The 23,433-nt window shown below is 64.0% G+C and overlaps 2 protein-coding genes across 3 annotated transcripts; both read right to left on the minus strand.

Annotated features, from left to right (window-relative positions):
• Window positions 1-3,152: 3,152 nt before the first annotated feature.
• LOC123816931 (keratin, type I cytoskeletal 17) lies at window positions 3,153-8,270 on the minus strand. Its single transcript, XM_045836181.1, has 8 exons — window positions 7,759-8,270; window positions 6,628-6,710; window positions 6,082-6,238; window positions 5,305-5,466; window positions 4,567-4,692; window positions 4,253-4,473; window positions 4,135-4,160; window positions 3,153-3,372 (listed from the first exon to the last, which is right to left on the minus strand). Exons 1-8 carry the CDS (start codon window positions 8,188-8,190, stop codon window positions 3,278-3,280), a joined length of 1,302 nt encoding a protein of 433 aa, XP_045692137.1. The 5' UTR covers window positions 8,191-8,270; the 3' UTR covers window positions 3,153-3,277.
• Window positions 8,271-10,188: 1,918 nt separating this feature from the next.
• Window positions 10,189-21,356, minus strand: LOC123816932 (keratin, type I cytoskeletal 42). Of its 2 annotated transcripts, XM_045836184.1 has the most exons (8): window positions 21,338-21,356; window positions 14,277-14,359; window positions 14,000-14,156; window positions 12,795-12,956; window positions 12,075-12,200; window positions 11,632-11,852; window positions 10,591-10,640; window positions 10,189-10,461 (listed from the first exon to the last, which is right to left on the minus strand). In XM_045836184.1, the coding sequence occupies exons 3-8, from the start codon at window positions 14,129-14,131 to the stop codon at window positions 10,364-10,366; spliced, it is 789 nt and encodes a 262-aa protein (XP_045692140.1). In that variant the 5' UTR covers window positions 14,132-14,156; window positions 14,277-14,359; window positions 21,338-21,356; the 3' UTR covers window positions 10,189-10,363. The 2 variants fall into 2 exon arrangements, with proteins under 2 accessions (XP_045692140.1, XP_045692138.1); XM_045836182.1 differs by lacking the exons at window positions 10,189-10,461; window positions 10,591-10,640; window positions 21,338-21,356 and adding an exon at window positions 16,521-16,927 and having other exon boundaries at window positions 11,628-11,852.
• Between the last annotated feature and the right edge of the window lie 2,077 nt (window positions 21,357-23,433).

Genomic DNA, 23,433 nt, shown 5'->3' on the forward strand with positions numbered 1-23,433 from the left:
GCCTCTCGGAGCCTCAGTGTGCTTCTCCGGGAAATGGAAGGATCGGCACTGCTCCACAGGCATGTTAGAGGCGAAATCAATAAAGCACCTGGCAAGGACGGATGGTCAAATTGCATTTATTCACAGATATTTACAAAGCACCTACTATGTGCACTCAGATCAAAAAATAAAAAGAGGAGAGGCTCTGGGGGCTTACCATCTAGTGGGGGGAGAGGGCACGGGAGCAATCCCAGCACAGGGCGCTCAGGCTGTGCTGGGGGAGGGGGAGGGGCCGGCAGGGGGTGGGGCGGGCTCTCTGGGAGTGGACAACGTCCCTGATCCAGGCTCCGGCCCCATGACTAGTCCCAGGATCTGGGCGAGCTCCCCCATATTTGACGCCCCCCCTTCCAAGGACGGGGGCTGTCCCAGTCCCTCTCCACGGTCTGCACAGCCAGAGACCCTCAGGGAAGCCTCTGGCTGGGTCAAGCTCGGTTACAGCCTCAGCCCTGCGCCTGGTGGCAGACCTGTCCTGGCTCCGGTCCCTCTGTTCCCCTCAGCCACCGCAGCGTGGGCTGGCACAGGAGACCCACGCTGCCTGAGGGCTGAGGGAGTGTTGTCAGCCCACCCCTGTGCCGTGCCACCACTCCCTGGCTGGGGTCCCTCGAGGGCCCCGCGGGCCCCGTGCAGACCCGGGTGCAGAGCCGTGCAGTACCATGGACAGTGTAACTGCTGGCGTCTCCCCCAGCAGGAAGCCCGGCCAGGTCACCCTTCCAGGCGTGGGAGTGGTGGAGGAAGAGTCACGGGCCACCACTGGCCTGGGCCTGAGCCTGGGAATCAGGTGCCTGTGTGTCCCTCCAACGAGAGTAGGTGAGGCGGCGCTGAGGGTAGATACCAACTGGTCTCTGATGGGGGCAAAACACTTGGTGCAGTGGGTGGGTGGGTGGGTGGGTGCAGACGAACCCTGAGGCCCTCTGCAGAGTCCCCCAGTCTAGCCACAGGCAATGGCCCCAGAAACCTGGGTCAGTGTGGGGTGCCCAGACAAAGCCACCGAAGTCCCCCACATTATCTCCAAGGGACCAGAGGCCCACCGAACCTATTTACTGCGCCCTGTGGCCCCCACCTGGCCAGGCCTGGGCGGAGCCCTTCTGGAAAGGATGGGACTTTCCCTCCCTGGGCCCAGGACTAACTCCTGCGGACCCCCATGTGGACCCCCAACCTCAACCCAGCAGCCACCGCCTCTCTCAGCTCAGCTCTCGGCACACCTGGCTGCGCCGCCATTGTGGCCCCCGAGCCACTCCCTTGACGGTCAGGGGCTTCTTCCCCAGCAGAGGGACACAGTCCAGGCTGCCTCTGGCCGGCCCCACGTTCTGACTTCCCCTCAGCCACTGCGCCCGTGGGAGTGGAGCCCTGGAGTCTGGGGAGAGGGAACCACTGCCTAAGAGCCTGAGGCTGGGCAGCAGGTGGGACTCTGGGGTCCCCTTCCCAGCACGGCCATCTCCGTCCAGCGCCCCGCTCCACCCCCCGAGTGCCAGGTTCCAGACAGGGCTGAGTCACCGCTCCTCAGAGCCTCAGTGTCCCCATGCACACAATGGGGCGCCTCTTCCCAGAGCCTTCCTGCTTCCCAGAACGGCTGTTCAAATAAATGAGATCACCCTTCCGATGAGCCATGCTGAGCTCAGGGCTGGTTCTGCTGGTTGCGGCCAGATGTACGCAGGGGCCTGAGGGGTACAGTGCCACCTGCCTGGCCTCCATCCTTGCCCTGACTGTGGCTCAGGCAGCTGGGAGCCGCCAGCATCTGATGGAGCAGGACCCAGCAGGCTGGGTATGCTGGCGTCACCTCCATAGGCCGGGGCTCCCCACGCCAGCCGGGATTCCCCACCACGGGAAGGAGCCCGCTGTCCTCAGTATCGGGGCCAGATGCACCGTTAGCTGGGGTTCACCTCACCCCGCTCTTACTGCAGCTTCTGAGGTCCAGGGAAGGCCTGGGACCTGGGACCAAAGCCCCACCCCCAGCTGCCCACTGCCCCATCTGCCCCCACCCACCCCGCCTAGGCCCCGCCCTCAGTCTCCAGGCACCGGGATCCAGCAGGTGGTTGGACACCGGGTCTGAGTGTGCAGTGGCAGGCAGTCCCAGGCTTGTCAGTGAATCGCGATGGGGGGCACCCCTCCTCTCGTTAACCCCTTCCACCCACCCCTGCTTCTCAAAGAAAACCAGGAAAGCAGGCTTTGCCCCACCCAGTGGTTTCCGGATTTACTCAAAGGCAGACGTCCAGGTGTCAGGCTCTGCCCCAACTGCTCATCACCTGCCACCGCGGCGGCAGGCAAGGGGCTGGGGCCCAGAGGGTCCTGGGAGTGACTGGGCAGGGCTGCCCCTGCCCCCTGCCCCCTGCCCTGGGACCCGGGACATGTTCCCCCCCCCCCCACCACCAGGCTGCCGAAACTGAGAGAGGCCAAACCACCAGAGTGGGTGGTGCTGCTCCCCGGGTACAACACCCCCCGCACCCCCATCCTGAGCAGCAGCTCACCATATAAGGACATGTCCCCGAGAGAGGCCCCGCCTCCCCCCCCCAAGATGCCAGGTTCCACAGCCTTCTCTAGGGTGGGCACAGGGCTCCAGCTCCTGTTCTCAAGGTAGGCGGGCGGGGGGGGGCCCTAACCATCCAGCCTGCCCCCCCACGTTCCCTCCCCCTGGGTCGCTCCCACACTGCTGTCCTTGCCCACCCTCGTCCCCTCTCAGAGGGCGGACCTCAGGGAGCAGCTGACTGGGTCCTCCCTTGGGACCCTGCTCCCACACCTGAATCCTCGTCCATTTGCGGATGAGAAAATGAGGCTCAGCGAGGGGAAGCGACTGCCCATGGCCACAGGCCTACTGACAGGACAGGAAGGGGCCCCCCAAGGCCCCCCATACAGCGACCCCACCCTGGGTCTGGCACTGTCTAGACCACCCTCCCTGGGACCACAGGTCCTTGGGGGATGCGACGCCCCCACACGCACACGAGCTCTGCCCAGACCCACTTTTTGCCCTGGTCTGAGACTCCAAGTCAACCCCAGTGGGTGTCCGTCCACAGACTCCTCCCTGCTCCGCCCTCCTCCCACTCCCACCGCTTCTGCTTCCGTTCCCCCAGCCCTCGGAAGGACCCACCTCAGTGGCCACAAGCAGAATGCACTCTACGTAGGAGTGAACAAGATTTATTAGTCAGGCAGGGGATGTGGGAAAGACACAGGGCTAAGGCTGGGAGGCTAGACGCTGCAGGGCCGAGGAGGGGCCCTGAGGGGGCTGGTCTGGGGGCCAGAGTCCTCAGCGGGTGGTCTGGTGGATCTGCTCGCGGGAGGAGATGACCTTGCCGTCCTGGACCTCTTCCACAATGGTGCGCACCTGACGCGTGGTCACGGCTGCAGGAGATACACACGCCGAGGTAGGCGGGGCCAGGAGACCCTGGCTCCGCCCCCAGCCCCTGAGAGGTGTAGGCTCCGCCCATCCCGTAGCTGTGTGACGCCCACATTCCTGCTGGCTCTTCAGTATCCCATCCACATTCGTGTCCCTCTTCCCTCACTGCTCCCTCCCACCGTGTCCCTCTGCTAGTGTCCCTGGGTACGTCCTGCCTCCCAGATACGCAGTGCGACTCTGACCCACGCATCCTTCTGCAAAGGCAGCACCTCGCGGACTGAGCGCTCCACACAGCGGGGTCAGTCTCCAGGGCATGGACTATGCCCCTGCCTCCCCTGTAAGACCGCGGTCTGGTCCCCATCACCTGCATTAGACTAGGTATCCCAGGGCGAGGGCTTTATGTGCCCCATCAGACTAAGATCTGGAGGACAAGGACCGAGTCCCCTTCTCCCATCAGACAGAAGCCCAGAGCCAGGACCGCTGGGCTCACCTGTAGGGTCTCAGAGCAAAGACCAGGGGCCATGTCCCTACCTCCCCATCAGAGCGGAGTCTCCAGGGCTCGGACCGTGTTTCCCCATCAGACAGGCCAGTGTCTGCCTCATCTGATTCCCCCCAGCACCAGCCCTGAGCGCTGATGGGCGCCTTCCCCAGCCCTGCTAAGGGTCAGTTCAGCCACCATTTCCCGGAGCTCCTGGCAACCCTCCCTCCGCAAGGCGCAGAGGGTCTGTGCCCTGCACTGCCCCACCCCTCGCTACCAAAATGCTTACGTTCTTTGGGCTTGTACTGCGTCAGGCTGCAGAGAAAACAGAGAGAAGGGTTAGATGTGGGTCTGTGAGCTTCACCCCGCCCCAGGCCCACAGCCCTGGCCCTGGAGCCCCCACTCACTGGGCGTCCTCGCCCTCCAGCAGGCGGCGGTAAGTGGTGATCTCCTGCTCCAGCCGCGTCTTCACGTCCAGCAGGATCTTGTACTCCTGGTTCTGCTGCTCCATCTCGCAGCGCAGCTGGGCCAGCTGCTCCTCCACGCTGCCGATCAGCCCCTGGATCTGGGACAGCTGCACGCAGTAGCGGCCCTCCGTCTCCGCCAGGCTGCCCTCGAGGGATGCTTTCTGCAGGAGGGCAGAAGGGGCAGCGTCAGAGAGGGTGGCCAGTGCCCCCTCCAGGGTCCTGGGCCCACCCCGGGCCAGGTAGCGCCCCCCTACCATGCTGAGCTGGGACTGCAGCTCAATCTCCAAGGCCTGCACGGTGCGCCGGAGCTCGGAGATCTCGCTCTTGCCGCTCTGCAGGGCCTCGGTGTTGGTGGCCACCTCGCGGTTCAGCTCCTCCGTCTGCAGACAGAACACGGGATGGCGCGAACGTGAGCCTGAGACCCCTCTTCCGAGTCAGACAAGCCCTGTGCGCCCCATATTCTCAGCCCAGGGTCCACTCTGCGCCCAGACAGGCACTTGGAGCTCCCACCACACCCCTGACCTCAGCTGACCTCCCCTAAGCCTCTCTGGCCTCCTCCCAAACCTGACTGTGGAGGCAGGGCCTGCTCGTCAGCTTCCCACTTCCCAGCGCCCAGACGCCTTTGAAGTGATAAGCTTTATCTTAAGTTCCTCCGAGGGGAAGTCCCAAGAACAGGAAACGTGAGCGCCTGCCAGGGTAGGAGCCAGGCAGCTGGTGCTAGCTCTTGCCTTCTTGAAGGAGAGACAGAAGAAGCTCCCGGGACTTTATCCTCTGGCGGAATTCCAGAGCGAGCTCCCCACCCACCCCACCCCCAGATCTCAGCTTCAGCCCAACTCCAGGCCTCTGGGTGCTGTGGGTGAGCCTGATCTGTGGGGGTCCGTTCAGCTCACTGAGGAGAAGGTGCCCCCAAGATGCCAGGCACTGGGCTTGCTGTCGGGACTCGGTCCTCGCACCCCACCCACCAGGAGAGGCCTCCGGCCCACAGCACCCACCTTGCTGAAGAACCAGTCCTCGGCGTCCTTGCGGTTCTTCTCCGCAATCTTCTCATACTGGTCGCGCATCTCGTTGAGGATGCGGCTCAGGTCCACGCCGGGGGCGGCGTCCATCTCCACGTTGATCTCACCGCCCACCTGGCCCCGCAGGGCGAGCATCTCCTGGGGAGGACAGCGACCGCGGTGTGGGCATCCAGGGCTGTCCCGACTCCTCGCTCCCAGCCCTTCCCACACGAGCTCTCCAGCCCCCTCCCAGGGCCCCCTCCCTGATCTGCCTGGCCTCTGCCCTCTGACCCTCCTGATGACTTTGGTCCACCTGCTCCGTATGGGCTCTGCCTCCACCCTCAGACTGGGGCTCCCCGAGGGCGGTTCTGTGCCTCTCCCACTGGACTGAGGGCTTCCCAAAGATAAAATCTCATTCTTAGGCCTGTGCCCCCAGAATATCCCCTCTAACTCCCAAACTTCTATTGTACAGAGGGCCCAGATTCCAGGGTTCGAGTAGGGCAAGGAGGAGACCTCTTCACTTGTCACCTGTTCTTGTGAGGGGGGCTGGGGGCGGGGGGAGAAGAAGAGGCCTCCGTGGGCCCCTGGGAGGCTCCTCAGATGCAGGGAAGCAGCAGGAGGCTGGCCTGCACCCTGGCTCTGGGCCCCTGGGGACCAGGGGCCCACGGACTGGGCAGGCCCGTAAGGTAACCAGCCCTGGAGCACCTGCTCTGCATGCCTCCCTCAGTCTCAGCCCTGGCGTGGCCCCAGAGCCCCGCCACCCCTCCACCTCACCTCCTCGTGGTTCTTCCTCAAGTAGGCCAGCTCCTCCTTCAGGTTCTCGATCTGCATCTCCAGGTCAGCTCTGGCCAGGGTCAGCTCGTCCAGCACCCTGCGCAAGCCGTTGATGTCGGCCTCCACGCTCATGCGCAGGGCCTGCTCCGTCTCGAACCTGCAGAGGGAACCGGAGGCATCAGTCAAGACTTGGTCTGGCCGACCCAGGCTCTGGCCGGCACCCTGCTTTGGCCGGGGCTCTCAGGCTTAGGAGGAATCGCCATGGGGAGGAGTGGAAGCGAATTCCAGCCCCGGGGCCCTGGGAACAGTTAGGGCAAGGCCCCGCCCCCACCTGGCTTCCTCCTGCTCTGCTCTCTGCCTCCTGCTTCTCCTCGCGCTCCCTCCCACCTGGCCTGCCTAAGCCCAGCAGCCCTCAGGACTCGCCACATCCTGGACTAGGAGGTGGGTCCCCCACCCCCAGCTCCTGGCCCACGCCACAAGCAACCAGGCGTCCGAGGGTGGGGAGGGGTGCCCCAGCTCCCCCCCAGCTCGCTGGGGAAGGCTCACTTGGTACGGAAGTCATCAGCAGCCAGACGGGCATTGTCGATCTGCAGCAGGATGTTGGCGTTGTCCACGGTGGCCGTGAGGATCTGGGGAGAAGGGAGGATGGTCAGATCACTGGGTAGGGGCAGTTCAGCCCAGTCCGAGGGCCTGAGATGGGTCTGCCAGCCTGGAGGCCGGGAGGGCTGTCTTCTCCAGAAAGGCCCCCTCCCTGCACAGTGTCTCCCCTCCGCTGCGCTGTTGTAACTGTTGGCGAAGTTCAGGCGGGCAGGAGCCTGATGCGCTGAAACTTGCCTCCTGTTCCCCCGGGACCTGCCTCCCCCCAGCACAGACCCCGTGCCGGGCTCTGCTCAAAACCAGAGCAGGCAGCCCAGGGGGTCCTCAGGCTGGGGATTCCAGCGAGCCAGAGAATGGGAGGGTGCCCCAGGACAGAAGCTGTCCCAGAATCCCAGAAAACAGAAGGCATGTGGGCAACCCCCACATTTTACAGTTGGGGAGACGGTGCCCCTGAAGGTCTCCCCCAAAAGGCAGGCTAAAGGAGTCCTCACTAAAGCGCATTTTCAAACTGGAAGTGATAACTCCTGCTAAGCCTCCCCCTGGGGCGCCAGCAGGCATCCCCACCCTTGAGAGCAGCAGGAGGATGGGGAAGCCAGAAAAATCCCCGAATAAGGCTCACCAGAGGCGTCCTGAGGCCCCGCCCCTGCTCTCCTGTCTCCACCTCCCAGCAGGTGCCACCGGGCACTCTCTCAGCCCCCTTGCCCCCCTCTGGCCCAGATTCCCCCTCTTGCTTCCAGGAGAGAGGGGTCCACATACATGGCAGCATCATGAGCCCAGCCCAGCCCTTCACGTGTGTCCCTCTGCCATATCCGATCACGGTACAAGGTGGCAAGCAGCTCTGTGATGGGGACACGGAGCCTGAACAGAGTTCCGTGAGGCCCGCTTGTCCCCGGCCCAGCCTGCGGCCCCGGGACACGGGCGGATGAGCCACAGGGCAGCCCCACGGTGGGCTCCCAGAGGCCGTGTGGGGCCACGCGGTTCTCGGCTCCCTGAAGCCCCGTGGCAGCCCCCGGGCTGGACCCCAGGTTTGGGCAGAGGAGTCAGGGTCCCCACGGGCCCCCGCCCCCCAGCAAGCCCCACCTTGCTCTTCAGGTCCTCGATGGTCTGGTAGTAGTGGCTGTAGTCTCGGGCGGGCCCCGGGGCCTGCTTCTGGTACCAGTCCCGGATCTTCACCTCCAGCTCACTGTTGGCCTGCTCCAGGGCGCGCACCTTGTCCAGGTAGGAGGCCAGGCGGTCGTTGAGGTTCTGCATGGTGGCCTTCTCACCGCCCGCCAGCAGCCCGTCAACGCCCCCGAAGCCGCCGCCATAGCCGCCGCCGCCGGAGCCGAAGCTGTAGCAGCTAGAGTAGCTGCTGCCCCCGAGGGCACTGCCCAGGCCACTGGCAGACCCCAGCCTGCAGGAGCCCGCGCCCAGGCTCCCCGACAGCCGGCAGGAGGTGCGGGAGCCGCCCCCCAGGCCGGAGGAGCCCTTGATGGAGCTGGAGGAGGTGAACTGGCGGATGGTGGTGGTCATGGTGGTGGTGGTGGTGGTGGTGGTGGCAGCGGGTGGCGGACGGGCACAGTGCGAGGGGTTCAGAGAAGCCTCAGGTGCGTGTTGCTGCCGGGGCACACCTGCCTCCTTTATAGGCAGACAAGTGGGCGGGCGTGGCGGTTGCAACAGGCTCGCTCCTCTGTTTCCATTCCCCTGGGCTTTCATCACCCCTGGAGGCCCGCCAGCTCCCAGGTGGCTGCGGGCCCCCTCCCCTCCCACCAGCGGGGCTTCGCCTCACTTCTCCGAACCCCCGCGCTGGGCGTCTGCGTGTGCGTGTGTGTCCCTGGTCCCAAGCCTGTCACCTGTGATTCAGGCAGGCCCTCCAGCTACGCTTTCCCATGACCTAATACGGAGAAGAGGAGAGGCCGGACGTCACCGCCGCCGAGCCCTCCCCAGCGGCTGCCACCCCAGCCCTGCCAGCCGGGCCCCCGCATCAGGTGGGGAGATGGTGGGGAACCCAGCAGCCCTCCCCCCCGGCCTGGGGTTACTGCCCTTCAGCACCCACCACACCCCACGCCCTGGCCCTGGGCTGGGTGCTGGGGAGACAGCGAGGACCGGGTCCTCGTCCCACCCTGGAGACTAGACCGAAACCACACAACGCAGTGATGTACGCTGTCAGGTCTCCAGTGACCACCCCATTTTATCAGTAAGGAAGCGGGGGCTTGAGCAGGATAGGGCCCCCCAGCACCTGCAGACCTGAGCTGACAGGGCCTCACATCTCGTCCCACCACAGCAGACCCCACCCTCGGGGGGCTCCCAGCACACAGGCCCCCTCTGCGCAGCCCTCACACCAGGGAAGCCCTCCGGGGCCCACAACCCCACCTGGCCAGTCTTCCGACCCACCCCACCCCTGGGACTCCCTGGTGACCCGGCCGACCCTTTCCCCACCCCCTCTGACAGGCGGGGGTTCCGGGTGTGGGTGCCCAACGAGGAGCCCAGCTACAGGATGGAGGAGTGAGAGCCGGCAGAGAAGCGCCAGGGTGCAGGGGAAGTGGGAGAACCGAAGACCATGCTCCCCTCCACCGTCCCTAGCACTCCTGGACCCCAGAGGCCTCAGGGCGAGGTGAGGGGCACAGACTGTAGGTCCCAGCCTAAGGACGCTGCTCAAGAAGGGTGTCTTCCCGAGACCCCCCCCAGCCATTCCCACCCCACCACACACACACATGGCCTTGCCCAGACACCCCCCTGAGACGGACCCAGGAGGGACCCTGAGACACCCTATGGCTCCACCCTGCCCTGCCCACCACCCCCAGCCCGGCCTGGGTCCCGGGGTCCCTCCCAGCAGGCTCCTGGGTGGAACATAGTCGTGTCTCAGACTGCCGGTGGCTTCCACTTCCCAGGCAGGCCCAGACAGCCCCCGCCAGCAGCCGAGAGATTCCCCAACAGCCCGGCAGCTGCCAAGCCGCCAAAGCAAACAGGACGCCCCCCACGCTGACAGACAGAGCAGCCAGCCACCCCACCCCACCCCCCACACACCCCCGGCTTGGGCAGGGCCGGTCTGGTTTCCTGGGCTGGTGTGCTGCTGCCGCCCACCCCCTCTGGCCCGTCCACGCCCCGGACCCTCCTTAGGAAAGCCCCCTGATCGGCCTCTCTCCTCCAGGCCTGCGCGGGCCAAGGCGGGAGTTTCCTATGGTAGGCATAGCTCCTTGGAAAAGCTAAGGGCCCTCCCAGGGACCAGCCAAAGGCAAAGAGGCCCCAGGGGCTGACTCTTAGAAACTTTCCCAGCTTGATGGGCTGCCCCGTGCCCCCTCCCCCGAGTCCTCCTGCCCCATTCCCTCTCACCCTCCCAGGAGCCCCGGGCCTGACAAGAGTGGGTAGAGCGGGCTGGCAGGTGACAAGTGCCACCCAGATATTTAACAAACTCTCCTCCTCCCCATCCCACACTCAGCCCACACTGCCCCGAGCGCCAATGACCACACCAGATCACACTTGAACTTCAGGCAAAGCTTTAATAGCAGTCACCGGGGCAAACTCGGGAGGCCCCCTCTGCTGGGGGGCGGGGGGGCGGTGCGGGAAGCAGCTACAGAAAGGCAACGGCTCTCGCGCAGCGGCCCAGGCGGGCACCCGGGGCTCGGCAGCAGCAGCGTGCTAGGAGCTGGCCGCGATGGCTGCCCCGCGGCCTTCAAGGCTGGGCCCTCGCCAGTGGGAGGGGCCCTCAGTGGGTAGAGCGGTGGACCTGCTCCCGGGAGGAGACCACCTTGCCGTCCTGGACTTCCTCCACAATGGTGCGCACCTGGCGGCTGGTCACCGTGGCTGCAGATGGCAGAGCAGGGCGGGGGGCGTGCGGGGGCACCTCAGACCGGGGTCCCTCCTCCAGTCTCCCACACAGAAGGGTCCTCAGACTCTCCCACACCCTCTGGGTAGCATGAGGCAGACTCTTACCTTCCCGGGTGGGCTGTGAGGCCAGGGACGAGGAGTACTGGCTGGCCAGGCTGCGGGAAGGGAAAGGGGGGGGCCTGTCAGCCTAGGGCTCTGCCTGGGAGCCCAGGCCCCTGAGCGGAGAGGCAGCTGGGGAGGCTTGGGGCGGGAGGTGCCAGCCACTCAGACAAATCCCAGCTGGGAGAGTGTGGAGGAGAATGGCGACCACAAGGGTTGAGGGGCACAGGCCTGTGGGCAGATGTAGGGAAGAGGACACCCCCGTGGGAGGCCCAGAGGTACTTCGCAGCTAACCAGGGACTCACAAGGATTGGTCTTTCCGTACCTAACAGGGCCTAACAAACAGACTCAAAGCAAGAGAGACTGGGGTTAGACTACAGGTGGACTTCACCGTCTTGGGGGAACAAAAGAGCCGGAGTGCGTGACTAAGCCTGGAGACTCAGACTCAGGATATTCCCAGCCCTTTCTCGGCAGGGCCCCCACCCACCCTCCTAACTCCAAACCAGGCCGCCACCCTGCTCCTCATCCCGTCCTGGGTAATGACATCACCAGCTCCAAGTCATCAGGACCAGAAACCCAGGGTCATCATCACCCAGGCCTTCACGTGCTCACTCAACACTCAGCTGAGTGCCCCCCTGAGCCCCGCCAGCCCCCACATCCGGGCCTTTCCCTGCCACCGCCCCTGCCTCTCTGCAGGCCTGCCCCAGGCCCTGCTCTAGCCTCCCAACAGGTGCGCCGGGCCCAGGCTGGCCTTGCTGACGCATTTCTCCCTTCGCAGGCAGAGCAATGTTCTGTGACATCGATCATATCCATCCTGTGCAAAACCCCCCCACCCAGCACCCCGAGGCCCACGCCATCTAGTCCCGTGCTTTCACGCGGGCTTCAGCACTCCTCGCGCCTGACCCCAGCCAGTGACCTGGGTCTGGGCCCCTGCAAGCCTCGCGGCTCCTCCCAGCATTGCTGGTGCCTGGGCTGCAGCTGGCGCGTCCCTCCCTGGGTAAAGCGGCCCCAGCGCACTTGCGCAGATGCCCAGGCGCCCCCACTCACTGGGCGTCCTCGCCCTCCAGCAGGCGGCGGTAGGTGGCGATCTCCTGCTCCAGCCGCGTCTTCACGTCCAGCAGGATCTGGTACTCGTGGTTCTGACGCTCCATGTCACAGCGCAGCTCGGCCAGCTGCTGCTCGATGCTGCCGATGAGCCCCTGCAGCTGGGCCAGCTGGGCCCCGTAGCGCGCCTCGGTCTCCGCCAGGCTGCCCTCCAGCGATGCTTTCTGTGGGCCAGGGTGTCGGTGAACCAGTGAACCCAGGGTGGGACTCTTCCCCACCCAGAGGGGAACCCTGCTGCGGTGGGTTGTGGGGGCAGCCAGCGCGGTGGGGGGGGGTAACTAGGGCTGAGAGGGGTGCGTGTCGCTGGTTCTCCCAGTGGGGGGTCTACGAGGCTGAGCCCACTCTGGGATGACGGGGACAGGGCAGGGAGGGGGCGGAAGCCCTACCATGCTGAGCTGGGACTGCAGCTCGATCTCCAGGTTCTGCACGGAACGGCGGAGCTCGGTGATCTCCGTCCTGCCGCTCTGCAGGGCCTCGGTGTTGGTGGCCACCTCGCGGTTCAGCTCCTCCGTCTGAAAGTAGGGCCGGCCCCTGGGGCTTGAGGAGGCTTGTGGGGGTGGGGCAGAGGACAAGGGCCACTCCCCCAAGCCCTGACCTCCCAGACTTGCTCTCCCAGCACATGGCCGGCCTCTGCGGGGCCCCAAACACCCCTGCACCCACAGACACCCTCTGTGCCCACACGGAACCGTAGTGGAATCACTCCGCCGTCCTGAGCGGCAAGCACTGCTCGAAGATGGGCCCTGGGTTTAATTCTATCTGTTCCTGTCGCTGCCCCGGGGGGCTGTAGTGGCTCAGTGCATGTTCTCTGGGGTATGTGTCATGCATCCAAACGCACGCATCTCAAAGGCCTGCGCAGGAGAAGCCCTCGCTGTGGGTGAGGGGACCCGGACCTGCTCCCCAGGCCACAGCGGAGGGCTGTGTGAGCCGAAGGCCTCTCTGAGCCTCACAGTCTGCACCCAAACACGAGGGCTGGTCCAGCTTGTTTCCGAAGGTCCTTCCAGCTGGGACCCGCTGCGGCGCTCCACATTTTCCAGCCCATTACTCAGCACTCGGCAGGCACATGCACGCACACGTGCGCGCACACCTGCTCGCTCACGGCCACCCACCTTGCTGAAGAACCAGTCCTCGGCGTCCTTGCGGTTCTTCTCCGCGATCTTCTCGTACTGGTCGCGCATCTCGTTGAGGATGCGGCTCAGGTCCACGCCGGGGGCGGCGTCCATCTCCACGTTGACGTCCCCGCCCACCTGGCCCCGCAGGGCGTTCATTTCCTGGGCAGAGAGGAGAGCGGGAGCTCACCCACGGCCACCCGGGGGGAGACCCTGAGGCCTGCCTTCTCCACCTTGGGAAGGCAGGTGCTGATAACAGACAGACAGACAGACAGACAGACACAGGCAGGCCAGCAGCTCCTCACGCTGAAGGTGGAAGCAGCTGTCACGTCTCAAATGTGCGGGCTGTGGATGTGAAACATCTTCCCCAACACACCCTCGGTGTCCGCCCCCACCGTGTGCTGGGGCAGCAGACATGGCCGCCCTCTGCCATGGCCGGGAGGACCCGGGACAGCCTCGCTCACCACGCTTGTCACCCACTGCCAACCCCACAGCACAGCAGGGGGCAGAAAGCAGCCCCGAGTCGACTGGGAAGACCAGACCTCTTAGGACACGCAGTCCCTGGGACCAGCCTCACAGCCGACTGGAGACACTTGCTGGGCTCCTGCTACCCCAGGACTGGGCTCCCCTAGCGCAGGCCAGCCCGGAGGCCTGCTGAGGAGGGAGCCCCGGGCTCCTCAGTCCCCCTGCAGGGCCTCAGGTGGAAAGTTCTCTGAAAAAGGAGGCGGGAGGGGTGGCAGAGCAGCAGATGTGGGTCAGACATTGGAGGGCAGCTGCCCGAGCAGCCTTGGAAAAGTCCCTCAACCCCTCCGAGCCTCAGTTTCTTCCCCGGTGAGGGGAGAACGAGCACCCTCCTCCCGGCGCTGGTGTCAGCACCAGCTGAAATGAACCACTGCTGTGACTCCCGTGTGCTGTGCTGGCTGGCTGTTTGCTGTTCTATCACCATGCAATTCACCGCGACCAGTAGCATGCACTAGACTGATTTGCTCCTTAGGTATTTAGCTGCCACCACACAAGGGGGCCATGCCTGAAGGGACATGGGAAGTATCCTACTTCTAAGGGTCACCCAGGCCAGCAGGGCCAGGCGCCCACCCTGGAGGGACACTGGATGCGGAGCGTGGCCCCAGCCCAGGACACTGTGGAGGCCGCAGCCTGGCTTGCTCCCAGGCACGTCTCTCCTGCATTCACTCCCACCATGGCCTCACCTCCTCGTGGTTCTTCCTCAGGTAGGCCAGCTCCTCCTTCAGGTTCTCGATCTGCATCTCCAGGTCGGCTCTGGCCAGGGTCAGCTCGTCCAGCACCCTGCGCAGGCCGTTGATGTCGGCCTCCACGCTCATGCGCAGGTTCAGCTCCGTCTCGTACCTGGCAGGGGCGGAGGCGTGAGCCACGGCGGAGGGCCACCGGGCCACTTCTCGTGCACACAGAGGGCTCTGTGGGTGCAGGGCCGGGCCCACCGCCAGCCGCCCCAGGGGCCCGACTCACTTGGTGCGGAAGTCATCGGCGGCCAGGCGGGCATTGTCGATCTGCAGCACCAGGCCGGCGTTGTCGATGGTGGCCGCCAGGATCTGGGGGGGGATGATGGGCTCCGTGAGCAGGCACCCTCAGCAGCCCCAGGAAGGCCCTGCAACACCCCTCGTGCAGCCCTTTGGAGAGTGTGCCAGAACGAAGGAAGGTCCTGTGGTGTGGTCTCCCCCTCTAAGGACCCTCCTGGGGGACTCACAGAGCAGTGGGGGCACCATGCCAGGAGAAAGACCCATATGTACCCTCAACCACCATGAGGTCACTCGCCCAAGCCACCTCATTCCCTCTTCCCTACCTAACTTTACCTCTCGACTCTGTTGCCACCACCTCCAGAAAGCCCTCCTGGATTCCCCACCGGGATCCCCCCTTCTGGACACACCTCCCTCCTTTGCCCTTCTCTCTTTCATGGCACTTCTCCCAAGTGCGATTTTTCCATGACGTTTTCGGTTATTTCCCCCTCCATGAACTCTGAGTTCTCGGGAACAAGGCCGCATCTGTCTCTCTCCCTTCAAAAGCCTCAGTCCTGGCTCCGGTCCTTGGGCCAGAGTTGGCCCCCGGGAAACACTTATGTGATTAATTAGCTAATTAACGAGGCTACAGCTCACCCGACCGCAAACCTAGAGCAAAGCTTTCTTTTTCCATGGAGTCATCAGGAGGTTTCAACGAGGACACGGAGACTCGCAAGGAGCTGGTTGTTATTACTGCTGCAGTCGTTGTCGCTGTGAGAAACGCCCGAGAGAGGCTCCCGTGGAGGGCCACGGGGCTGGGGGTGGAGATCGAGGCCCAGAGGGAGCAGACTAATGGGCTGGAATTTGGAACGTTCTCAGGCCAAGGGCTGAAGGGTAGGCGGTGGGAGAGGGGCGGCCCTGGCAGGCGCATCCTGGGTCTGGGCCCAGCTGGTCGCATCCCAGGCCGCAGTGGGTCCCTCCCACTCACCTGGCTGCTCGGGATGTTGGCTGAGCCTGGCCAGGGGCAGCTGCAAACACCCCCGAGGAGCTCAGTGACTCAGACGGGCAGAGGTCTGGCGCGGGGTGCACTGGGTGTTGGTGCTGCGGAACTGGCTGACCCCAGACAGAATCGGGGGCACACTGACTCACCTGGGCTCCCCCGGGTTCCCCGCTGCCCAGACAGAGCCCAGGTTCTGACCTGGCACTCCCCGCGGCTCTGCTTCCAGGGGGCAGTTGCAGGAGTTCCCTGCCTGGCCGAGGTCCTTGAAAAGCAGAGCCACGCCTGGCCCTCCACCAGGAGGTGGAGCAGGCCGGACCCTCAGGGGCCCAGCCGGCCCCACCCCTGCTCCCCCTAAGCCTGGCCCTCCGCTTCCCGTTGCCCCCTCCCCTGCCTCTGAGGGTGGCAAGGTGGGAGGGCCTTCCAGGGGTGGGTTTGTGCAGAAGACCCCAGGGCCACGCTCACGGAACGCCAAGGCCGTGTTCTTAGAGGTCACGAGTGTGTGAGAAAGAGGGCGGGAGAGAGTTGTCTCCTTCATCAGACTAAGAGACATTCCTTCCCTTAGGAGCTTTCCGTCTGAGTGGAAAGACACAGCTCCTTCCTACAGGGGCCCTCCCCCCAATCTGCAAGGATAGACTCGGCCTCCGGCCTCAGGGACCTCCAGAGGGACCACAATGGAGACTGGAGACGGTGAGGAGGACCCACAACAACAGCCGCCGTGAGAACGTGCCGAACAGGGAAATCGGCACCGTGAACAGGGCATAGGTTGAACTTCAAAGTGCTGAAGGGACCCCACGGTCTTGGGATAAGAGGCAAGTGGCGTCCCTCCAGGAGGACTGCCTGGAAGAGGTGAGGCAGACAGGCAGGCCGACCCAGAGGAGAACGGAACGTGGGAAGGAGATGCCCAGCCTCATCTCCCACAGTCCACGCCAAGCTCCGCCCTGCCTCTCTGCCTTGGCCCACGCTGTTCGCTGTACCTGGAGTGCCACCTGCGGCCTCCGGTGTTCTGACGCCTTCCCTGCTCGCTCCTCCACCACTCTGCTATGCGCCCCTCCCAGAAAGGGGGGATCCAAACACCCTCCCAGCACGGGACGATCCCCTGAGACCAGCGACTGGCACGGGGCTCGGTCCAGATCAAGTGAGAGAGTGACGGACACCCAAGACAGAAAGGCTGACAAAGGCCCAGAGTTGGGATGGAGCGAGCCAGAGCAGGCACTAAGGACGGAGGGCAGGAGGCAGGGAGCCGGCTGGCCCACGCACCTTGCTCTTCAGCTCCTCGATGGTCTTGAAGTACTGGCTGTAGTCGCGGGTGGGCTCGGGGCCCTGCTTCTTGTACCAGTCCCGGATCTTCAGCTCCAGGTCGGCGTTGGCCTCCTCCAGGGCGCGCACCTTCTCCAGGTAGGAGGCCAGGCGGTCGTTGAGGTTCTGCATGGTCTCCTTCTCACCGCCCCCCAGCAGGGCATCCGACACGCTGACGCTGGGGCTGTAGCCCCCACCCAGGTTGCAGGTGTAGCCCCCGCTGTAGCCGCCCCCCAAGCCCGAAGAGAAGCGGGACGAGGTCACCGACATGTTGCCACAGCTTCCGGCGCCCAGGAGGCTAGGGGCTCGGCAGGCGCCCCCAACACGGACCGTGGACACCCGAGAGAAGCCCCCCATGGGCACGGAGCTGGACGTTGAGAACTGGCGGATGCTGCTGGTGGTGGCAGCCATGGTGGCCACGGGTTGGGAGCAGTGTCTGGTCTGGACAGAGACCCTGGGCAGCCCTTTATAGCCAGGCTATAGCGGGGCTGGGCTGCTGGCCCTTGAAGTCAAAGCCAAAACCCCAGCCATGTAATCTGCTCCTGTATCAGCCGCCCAGGGCCTGGGGCTCAGGATGGACATGCTGACTGCATGCCCCCGCCCCCTCTCCTGGCCAGAGCCTAGCCTGGGCAGGTGCCCCTCTTAGAAGCCCATTGTTCAGAAACAAAGGTGGTGTTGGAGTTGCAGCCCCGGGGGTAGGGTGATCCTCCGTCCTCAGCAGCAATTAGCCTCTGAGCTCATTCTCCAGGATCTGGGGAACCCACCCAGCCCTGGCAGCCGGAAAGGGCCCAGAACAAGGCTCCACAGGCCTATGGCCTGCAGGCTGCTCTGGCCCCTGACCCAGCATTCCTGGTCCCCAGGGAGAGGGCGTGGAGGCTCAGAAAGCTGCCCTCACCAGGTCCAACGTGGCCCTGAAGAGCCCCCCAGGCTGAGAGGGAGGACCCGCCTCTGACCTGGGGAGCCTCCAGGTCTCTGGGGATCATCCCAAGTCTGCAGCCCTGGCCTGGGGAGTCCCTCATCTCAGGGACTAGACACAGTGCTGACCTGAAGGAGCTTTGGATCCAAGTCTCAACAGGAAGTCAATTCATGAGCCTCGGTTTCCTCACTTGCACAAGGGGGGTAATTACTGTCTCCCACAGTCCCTGAAGGAGTCTGGAGAACTAGTGACAGCAGTGACACTGGGGCTGACAATGAGGATGAAGCCAGAGGGTTGGGTGGATGCTTGGGCCCATCATCCCCCAGTACCTGCAGAAGCCATTCCCAAGCCCCGAGCCCCCCACACCGGAGGCACGGGGGCTGGGGGGAGGGGGAAGCAGGATCTACGGGGCAGGGTGCCCCTCGGTCAGCGCTGCGCCTGCGCCCTGCCAGGTAGTAGCTGGATCCCACATCCTGGCGGCTGGCACCCGCCACCACCCAACAAGGAGATTACCAGCCTAATCTCTGTGGCGCTAATGATTTAGGTGCTGCCAGGACACTGGCGTCTGCACGGGGCCTGTCTGCACGGGGAGCTCCCAGGGGTGGCCAGGGCCCGTGGGATGGGCGGGGAGGGGGGGTGAGCCTGGCTCCGCAGGCAGCTCGTGGGTGGCCTGGGCACGCTGCCACACACGGGGACAGGGAGGGAGTCGGGTTCTCTGTGAGGCTGGAGATGCTGCCATGAGACTAGACGATTGGAAAGACTTCGGCTTAGATGGTGGGTGGCCTCTCATGCAAAGGTGTCTCCTGGCTGGAAGGGTGGGGACAGCAGAAGCTGCCTGGGAGAGGAGGGGTGGACCCTGATCCCATCCTGCTCCCGCCCTGCCTAAGAAGTCTGGGGCTTCCGAGAGTTGCCAGCGGGTGGAGGGAAGGGTCTCAAAGCCACGGTCGAGCACCAAGGCTGTTCCCTGAGGTCAGATGTCAGGAGGGACTTCCTGGCACTCCAAGACTATTTTGAGGGAGGAGAGGGAACCAATAGACCCTGAGGTCGCCTGGGTGGGCCAGAGGCAGGCCTCGCCCAGCTGGTCACCCTCAGGGGATGTCCAGAAAGACCCTCCCCACCTGCTGCTAGAGCCGCACTCCCCTCCCCGGGAGCCCCTGGGCCCCAGGGGCTGACCTCCCCAACTTCCTCCCTCCTCCCTCCAGGCAGGGAGTGCCCACCTTCCGGCAAGAATCTGGAGCAGATGGGCGGGGGCTGGGGGACAGGCCACAAGGCACCAGCCCCCTTCAGTGTCTCTCCCCAGAGCCCACCCCACAGCCCCCAGACCTTAGCCTTGAGGCCCCGTTCGAAGGGCCAGAGAATCTGTCAACCTTCCTTCCTCCCCCCATCACCACCACCTGCCCCTCTCCAGCCTCCTCTCCCCTGATACCAGGTGGGGCGTGCCCAGGTCCAGGCCTCTGTTTTGCACACCCTCCCCCCACCCCACCCCCACCCCCCGCCAGGCCTGCCCCAGGAGGGATGCCCTTCTTCTGTTCTGTTTCCCCAGCCTCCCTCCTGAGGCCCCAGGCCTACCCCACCCAGTAACGATTTCTGTCTGGCTCAGGAGGAGGCTGGCCCCCTGCCCCCGGGGCTGGGGGAGACGTGAAACATTCCTGGGGCTCCTGGGAACCCCCTCCCTGTGGGGAGAGTCAGAAGCCAGGGGCCCCCAGTGGTTCTGTCACCAGGTGCTCCCTCCCTGGGGACAGGCAGACACAGCCACCTCCCTCTGACTGGTTTCCAGGCAGACGAGTCTGGGGTGGACCCAGGACAGAGGACCCAGACGCCTGCGGACACCTCAGCTCTCCCAGCAGAGCCAGGGCAGCGCCCGAGGCCCCTCCCCCAGAAGGGAGCCAGAGTGCCCCAGATGGGGCCCAGGGCAGGAGGAGAGGGCCAAGCAGGAAGGGAGGGCCAGAACGCATGGGGGACTCAAGGGCTGGAAAATCTTAGTTCAAGGTAATAATAGTTCATGAGCCTAGTAGTCAAAGCCTGTGAAAAGCTACCAGTTCAGGAGCTGCAGGAACGGCCCCCTTAGGAGACCACAGAGATGGACCTCCGCCCTCCACGAGGGAGAGACGGTGAACAGCCAAGGCTGCAGGCGAGCCTCCGTGTTCCCGGGAGAGACAGGCCCCGCCCAGGACACGGCTACGGAAGATCACGGGTCGGCGGATGGAAAGGTGTCAGGGAAACGGCCGGACCGCACCGCCGCCTGTATCTGATCACCTCTTTCCCGGGTCCCACAGCCCTCGCCCACACCTCTGCCCCCGCATAAAGAGGGTGGAAACGTCAGACGGCCAGTGAGGGTGCCAGCCCGCTGTCGTCTCAGATCGCAGGCCCTCTGGGTAAAGCGCCCATAAAGATTCCCTTCCCGTCTCCGCGCATCCGGTCTGGTAGCCACAGGCAGCAGGAAAGCCAGCTTCTCCGGTTTCGGAAACGGCGGGAAGGGCAGGGGTGGGGGGGCGGGGAAGTCGGGGAAGCGGATCCTGGCCCTGACACAGGTGGAAACCCTCGCTGCTGCCCCGGAGCTGGCAGAGCTGCCTCCTTCCGGCTGCCCTTCCTCCCTCGCCCCTTGCCCTCCTGCTTTGCCCTCCCCCACCCCCTTCCTGGGCCCGAGGGAGGTTCAGGGGAGGCCGCCTTTCAGGCCTGGGGGAGCCCCTGGCCCCTTCCGCCTTGCAGACCCCAGCCTCCCAGCGCCCCGGGGCCCTGTCCCACCCGCCCACCTCTCCCCCACCCTCTGTGACCCTCCAGGCTTGCTGCTCACTCCCATCCCCTCTCCTTGGTGCCTGCTTTTCAACGCTCTTGAGACATTTCCTCCAGGGGCAGGTGTGGCCTGGGCTCCCCAGGAGGGAAGCATTGTCTCTCCCCCCAGATCAGACACTCCCTCCAGGCGGCAGCTCTGTCTAACCCCCAGCCTGGGAGCCGGCTTGGGGCTGGGGGGGGCGGGGGGGGTGCGTCACCGCAGGGGAACCCCGGGGATATTGGGAGCATGGCCTGTCTCCGTCTTCCCTCACGTAACACAGCTGGCAGGAACGGGGTGCCCTCGGCTCATCTGCCGTGTGCTGACCGCCCAGGCCACCACCGTGTGCCCCTGCTGCCTGACCAACAAGGCAGGAGAAGGGCGGGGCGGTGCCGGAGGACGACCCCGGAGGGAGGGAGGGTCGGAGGAGGGAAGAGCAGGGGGCAGGACCAGGCAGGGAGGACTCTGGGAGGGAGGACGGCAGAGGGGCCTGCACACCCCCGGCTCTCGTCCCGAGGTCTACGCTAGGAAGGGAGGTCGTCCACCCTTTCCAAGGGCGAAACAGGAGGCCAGAGCAGCAGCGCGCCTGCGCAGAACCCCCGCCAGCTCCTCCCGTCAAGCCGCGCCTCCCCCCCTGAAACGGCCCCAGCCCACTGGCATGGGACAAGCTCCCTCTGCTGAGCTTCACGGCCCCCAAGTCCCTGCTGCCTCTGCCTCAGGACCAGGCCCTGGCGGCTTTTCATCCCACATTTCACACGCAAAGCACTTTCCCCAGCAAGGTTTGATGGGGAGAAACCACAGCTCCTAACCTTGACAACCCCCAGGGTCAGACCTAGGTCCCCATGATGACACACACACTCGCCAAGCCCATTCTAGCGCCAGTGAGCGCCAGCCACTCTCACGTGTGTTAGAATTACTGGAGGTGGATCTACTCCCCTTCGAGGATTATCATCCTTTGCTTTATCTCTGACCCACTACAAGGTCTAACTCAGTGCACTGTACACAGTAAGTGCCCAATTGATGCTCGCTACACGGACGCAGGCAGTGAGAGCCCAAAGCCCGATGTCATTCAACACCACCCACTGTACTCACTGGGCGGCAGTCGCGGGCCAGGCGCTGAGTCAGCCAAGCCCTGCCCAATGGACCGGAGGTGGGTGAGTGAGAGGCAGACACACAAACGTCAAATATCACGGCAGTGTTATTTGAGCGGCAATAAAGGGATGTATACACAAGCACCTGGGAAGGGCCGGAGGGCGCGACTCATTCAGACCGGACCTCTGGAGACGGTTTCGCAGGGAGGGACAGGAACGCTGGGTTGTGGAGCCAGGGCCGGGCTTTGCCAGGCAGGGAAGACCCAGCGGGAAATCGTGCAGGCCAGGGGGCGTGCCTGGCGTGTTGGGGACCACCGGCAGACGAGTGGGTGGGTCAGCACTCCCGGGGGAGGCAGTAGGAGTGCTGAGGAACATGGATCTCGTGAGGAACGACTTTGTTTCGCTACGAGCAGCTGAGCACGGGACTCCGTGCCGGACTCCATGCCGGACTCCGTGCCGGGCGCCGTCCCAGGCGCTGGGTAGGAGGAGACGAGTGTAGCAAACAGCATCTCTGCTCTCGTGGAGCAGATGTTCCCGCGGGAGAGATGGGCGATAATCAAAGCAGGGAACGATAGGTCCTCCAGGGAAATGCAAAGGGGATCCTGAGGGTTCGGGGAGCCAGGAAAGGAAGGCCTCTCCTAGGTAACATTGAAGAGGGCCACTGACCCTGGCCGGAGTGACCAATTGGTTGGGTATCATTCCACAAAGCAGAAGGTCACCAGTTCGATTCCCAATCAGGGCAGATTCAGTCCCCGATCAGGGCACATGCAAGAGGGAACTGCTTAGATGTTTCTCTCTCGCATCAATATTTCTCTTCCTCTCTTTCTCCTCCCTTTCCCCTCTAAATTGAAGTTAATAAAATCTTTAAAAACAAACAAAAAAAGAAGGCAACTGAATAAGGAAGGAGCCAGCACAGGGAAGGGCATTCCAGGCCAAGGTGAGTGCAAAGGCCCTGAGGCTGGACCACGGTGCCCTTTTCTGACAACAGGAAGAAGGGCCAGTGGGGCTGATTGGGGTGAGCAAGGGTCAGAGAGGGGTGGGGCCGACCCCGCAGAGAAGAGATTCTCATCCCCAATCAGCAGAGCCGGACCCAGGCAATGCTAACGAGAGCCTGGGCAAGGGCCAGCCTGGGCAGTTTGTGCTTGTTGAACTGCAGACTTCCCAGAGCCCCTAACAAACTGATGGGCACTGGGACCCTCCAAGGAAGGATGACGTGCTACGTGCTTCCCAGACCTGCCCACCCATGGAGCCACTTCCAGGAGGAGCATCTGGGACGAGGGTTCCTTGGAACCCACTTTGGGAATCTCTGGACCGACAGACAGGGCGCTGAAGCGGGAGGAACAGCCAGTGTGCAGGTGGGAAGGGGAGAGCACCGGGCGAGGCTGCCCGGGGAGTCCGACGTGACCCTGTCGCAGCAGAGAGTCACCCAGCACTGCTGAGCTCTGTCTGCCTTCCCTTTGCACGTGTCAGTTTATAAAGATTTTACTTCTACAAAAGGGGTATTATCGATCTCATCCATGCCTCTGTTCCCCAATTAATACTGTCTCTTGGCCAGCCACCTCATTTGTTTTCAATCCACCATGGCCCGAAGCTGTAATTTCTTTCCTCCTGTGGGTACCAACCGCCTCTCTGGTCTGCAGCTTCCTTCGCTTTTAGAAACAACCATGACATCAACCTCCCTCACCATATGGCAGCATAAGCTTTTGCAGCCAGGTCCTCAGGGGAAATGTCAGCACTGGGACTACCGGGTTAAAGGGTAAGTCCCTGTTTTACTTTGGTAGCTATTCCCAGATTTTCTTCCAGAGCACAACGAAATGGTGTCTGGAGTTTGCCTGAGGATGCTCTAACTTCCTTCACGAAAGACGAGAAGGGGAGAGATGGGGAAACAAGAATGGCAGCGTGTGACAATTATTAAAGCTGGGCGACAGGCACACGGGAGTTCATGTTGCTGTTCCCTCTGCTTCTGTGTCTATTTGGAATTTTCCACAAGGGAAAAAAAATGTCTTCTTGAGAAGTTCCACATGTGTCCACTCCCACCAGCCATGGACGGCAGTGACTCCCCCCGCACATCCGCCCGCACTGGGCCGCATCAAGGTT

This window comes from Phyllostomus hastatus, unplaced genomic scaffold, assembly GCF_019186645.2.
Source record: "Phyllostomus hastatus isolate PE091 unplaced genomic scaffold, TTU_PhHast_1.1 phas_contig_210, whole genome shotgun sequence".
Lineage (NCBI taxonomy): Eukaryota > Metazoa > Chordata > Mammalia > Chiroptera > Phyllostomidae > Phyllostomus > Phyllostomus hastatus.

What these genes read in the sequence shown, in the direction of transcription:
- LOC123816932 (XM_045836182.1), bottom strand. Translation starts at nt 16,916, where the DNA reads ATGGGGGGCTTCTCTCGGGTGTCCACGGTCCGTGTTGGGGGCGCCTGC. An exon ending in GCCGATGACTTCCGCACCAA is followed by an intron (nt 14,157 to 14,276) that starts GTGAGTCGGGCC and finishes CGCCCCTGCCAG; the next exon opens with GTACGAGACGGAGCTGAACC. An exon ending in TGCAGTCCCAGCTCAGCATG is followed by an intron (nt 11,853 to 12,074) that starts GTAGGGCTTCCG and finishes CCTGGCCCACAG; the next exon opens with AAAGCATCGCTGGAGGGCAG.
- LOC123816931 (XM_045836181.1), bottom strand. Translation starts at nt 8,190, where the DNA reads ATGACCACCACCATCCGCCAGTTCACCTCCTCCAGCTCCATCAAGGGC. An exon ending in TGCAGTCCCAGCTCAGCATG is followed by an intron (nt 4,474 to 4,566) that starts GTAGGGGGGCGC and finishes GCCCTCCTGCAG; the next exon opens with AAAGCATCCCTCGAGGGCAG. An exon ending in CTGGAGGGCGAGGACGCCCA is followed by an intron (nt 4,161 to 4,252) that starts GTGAGTGGGGGC and finishes TTTTCTCTGCAG; the next exon opens with CCTGACGCAGTACAAGCCCA.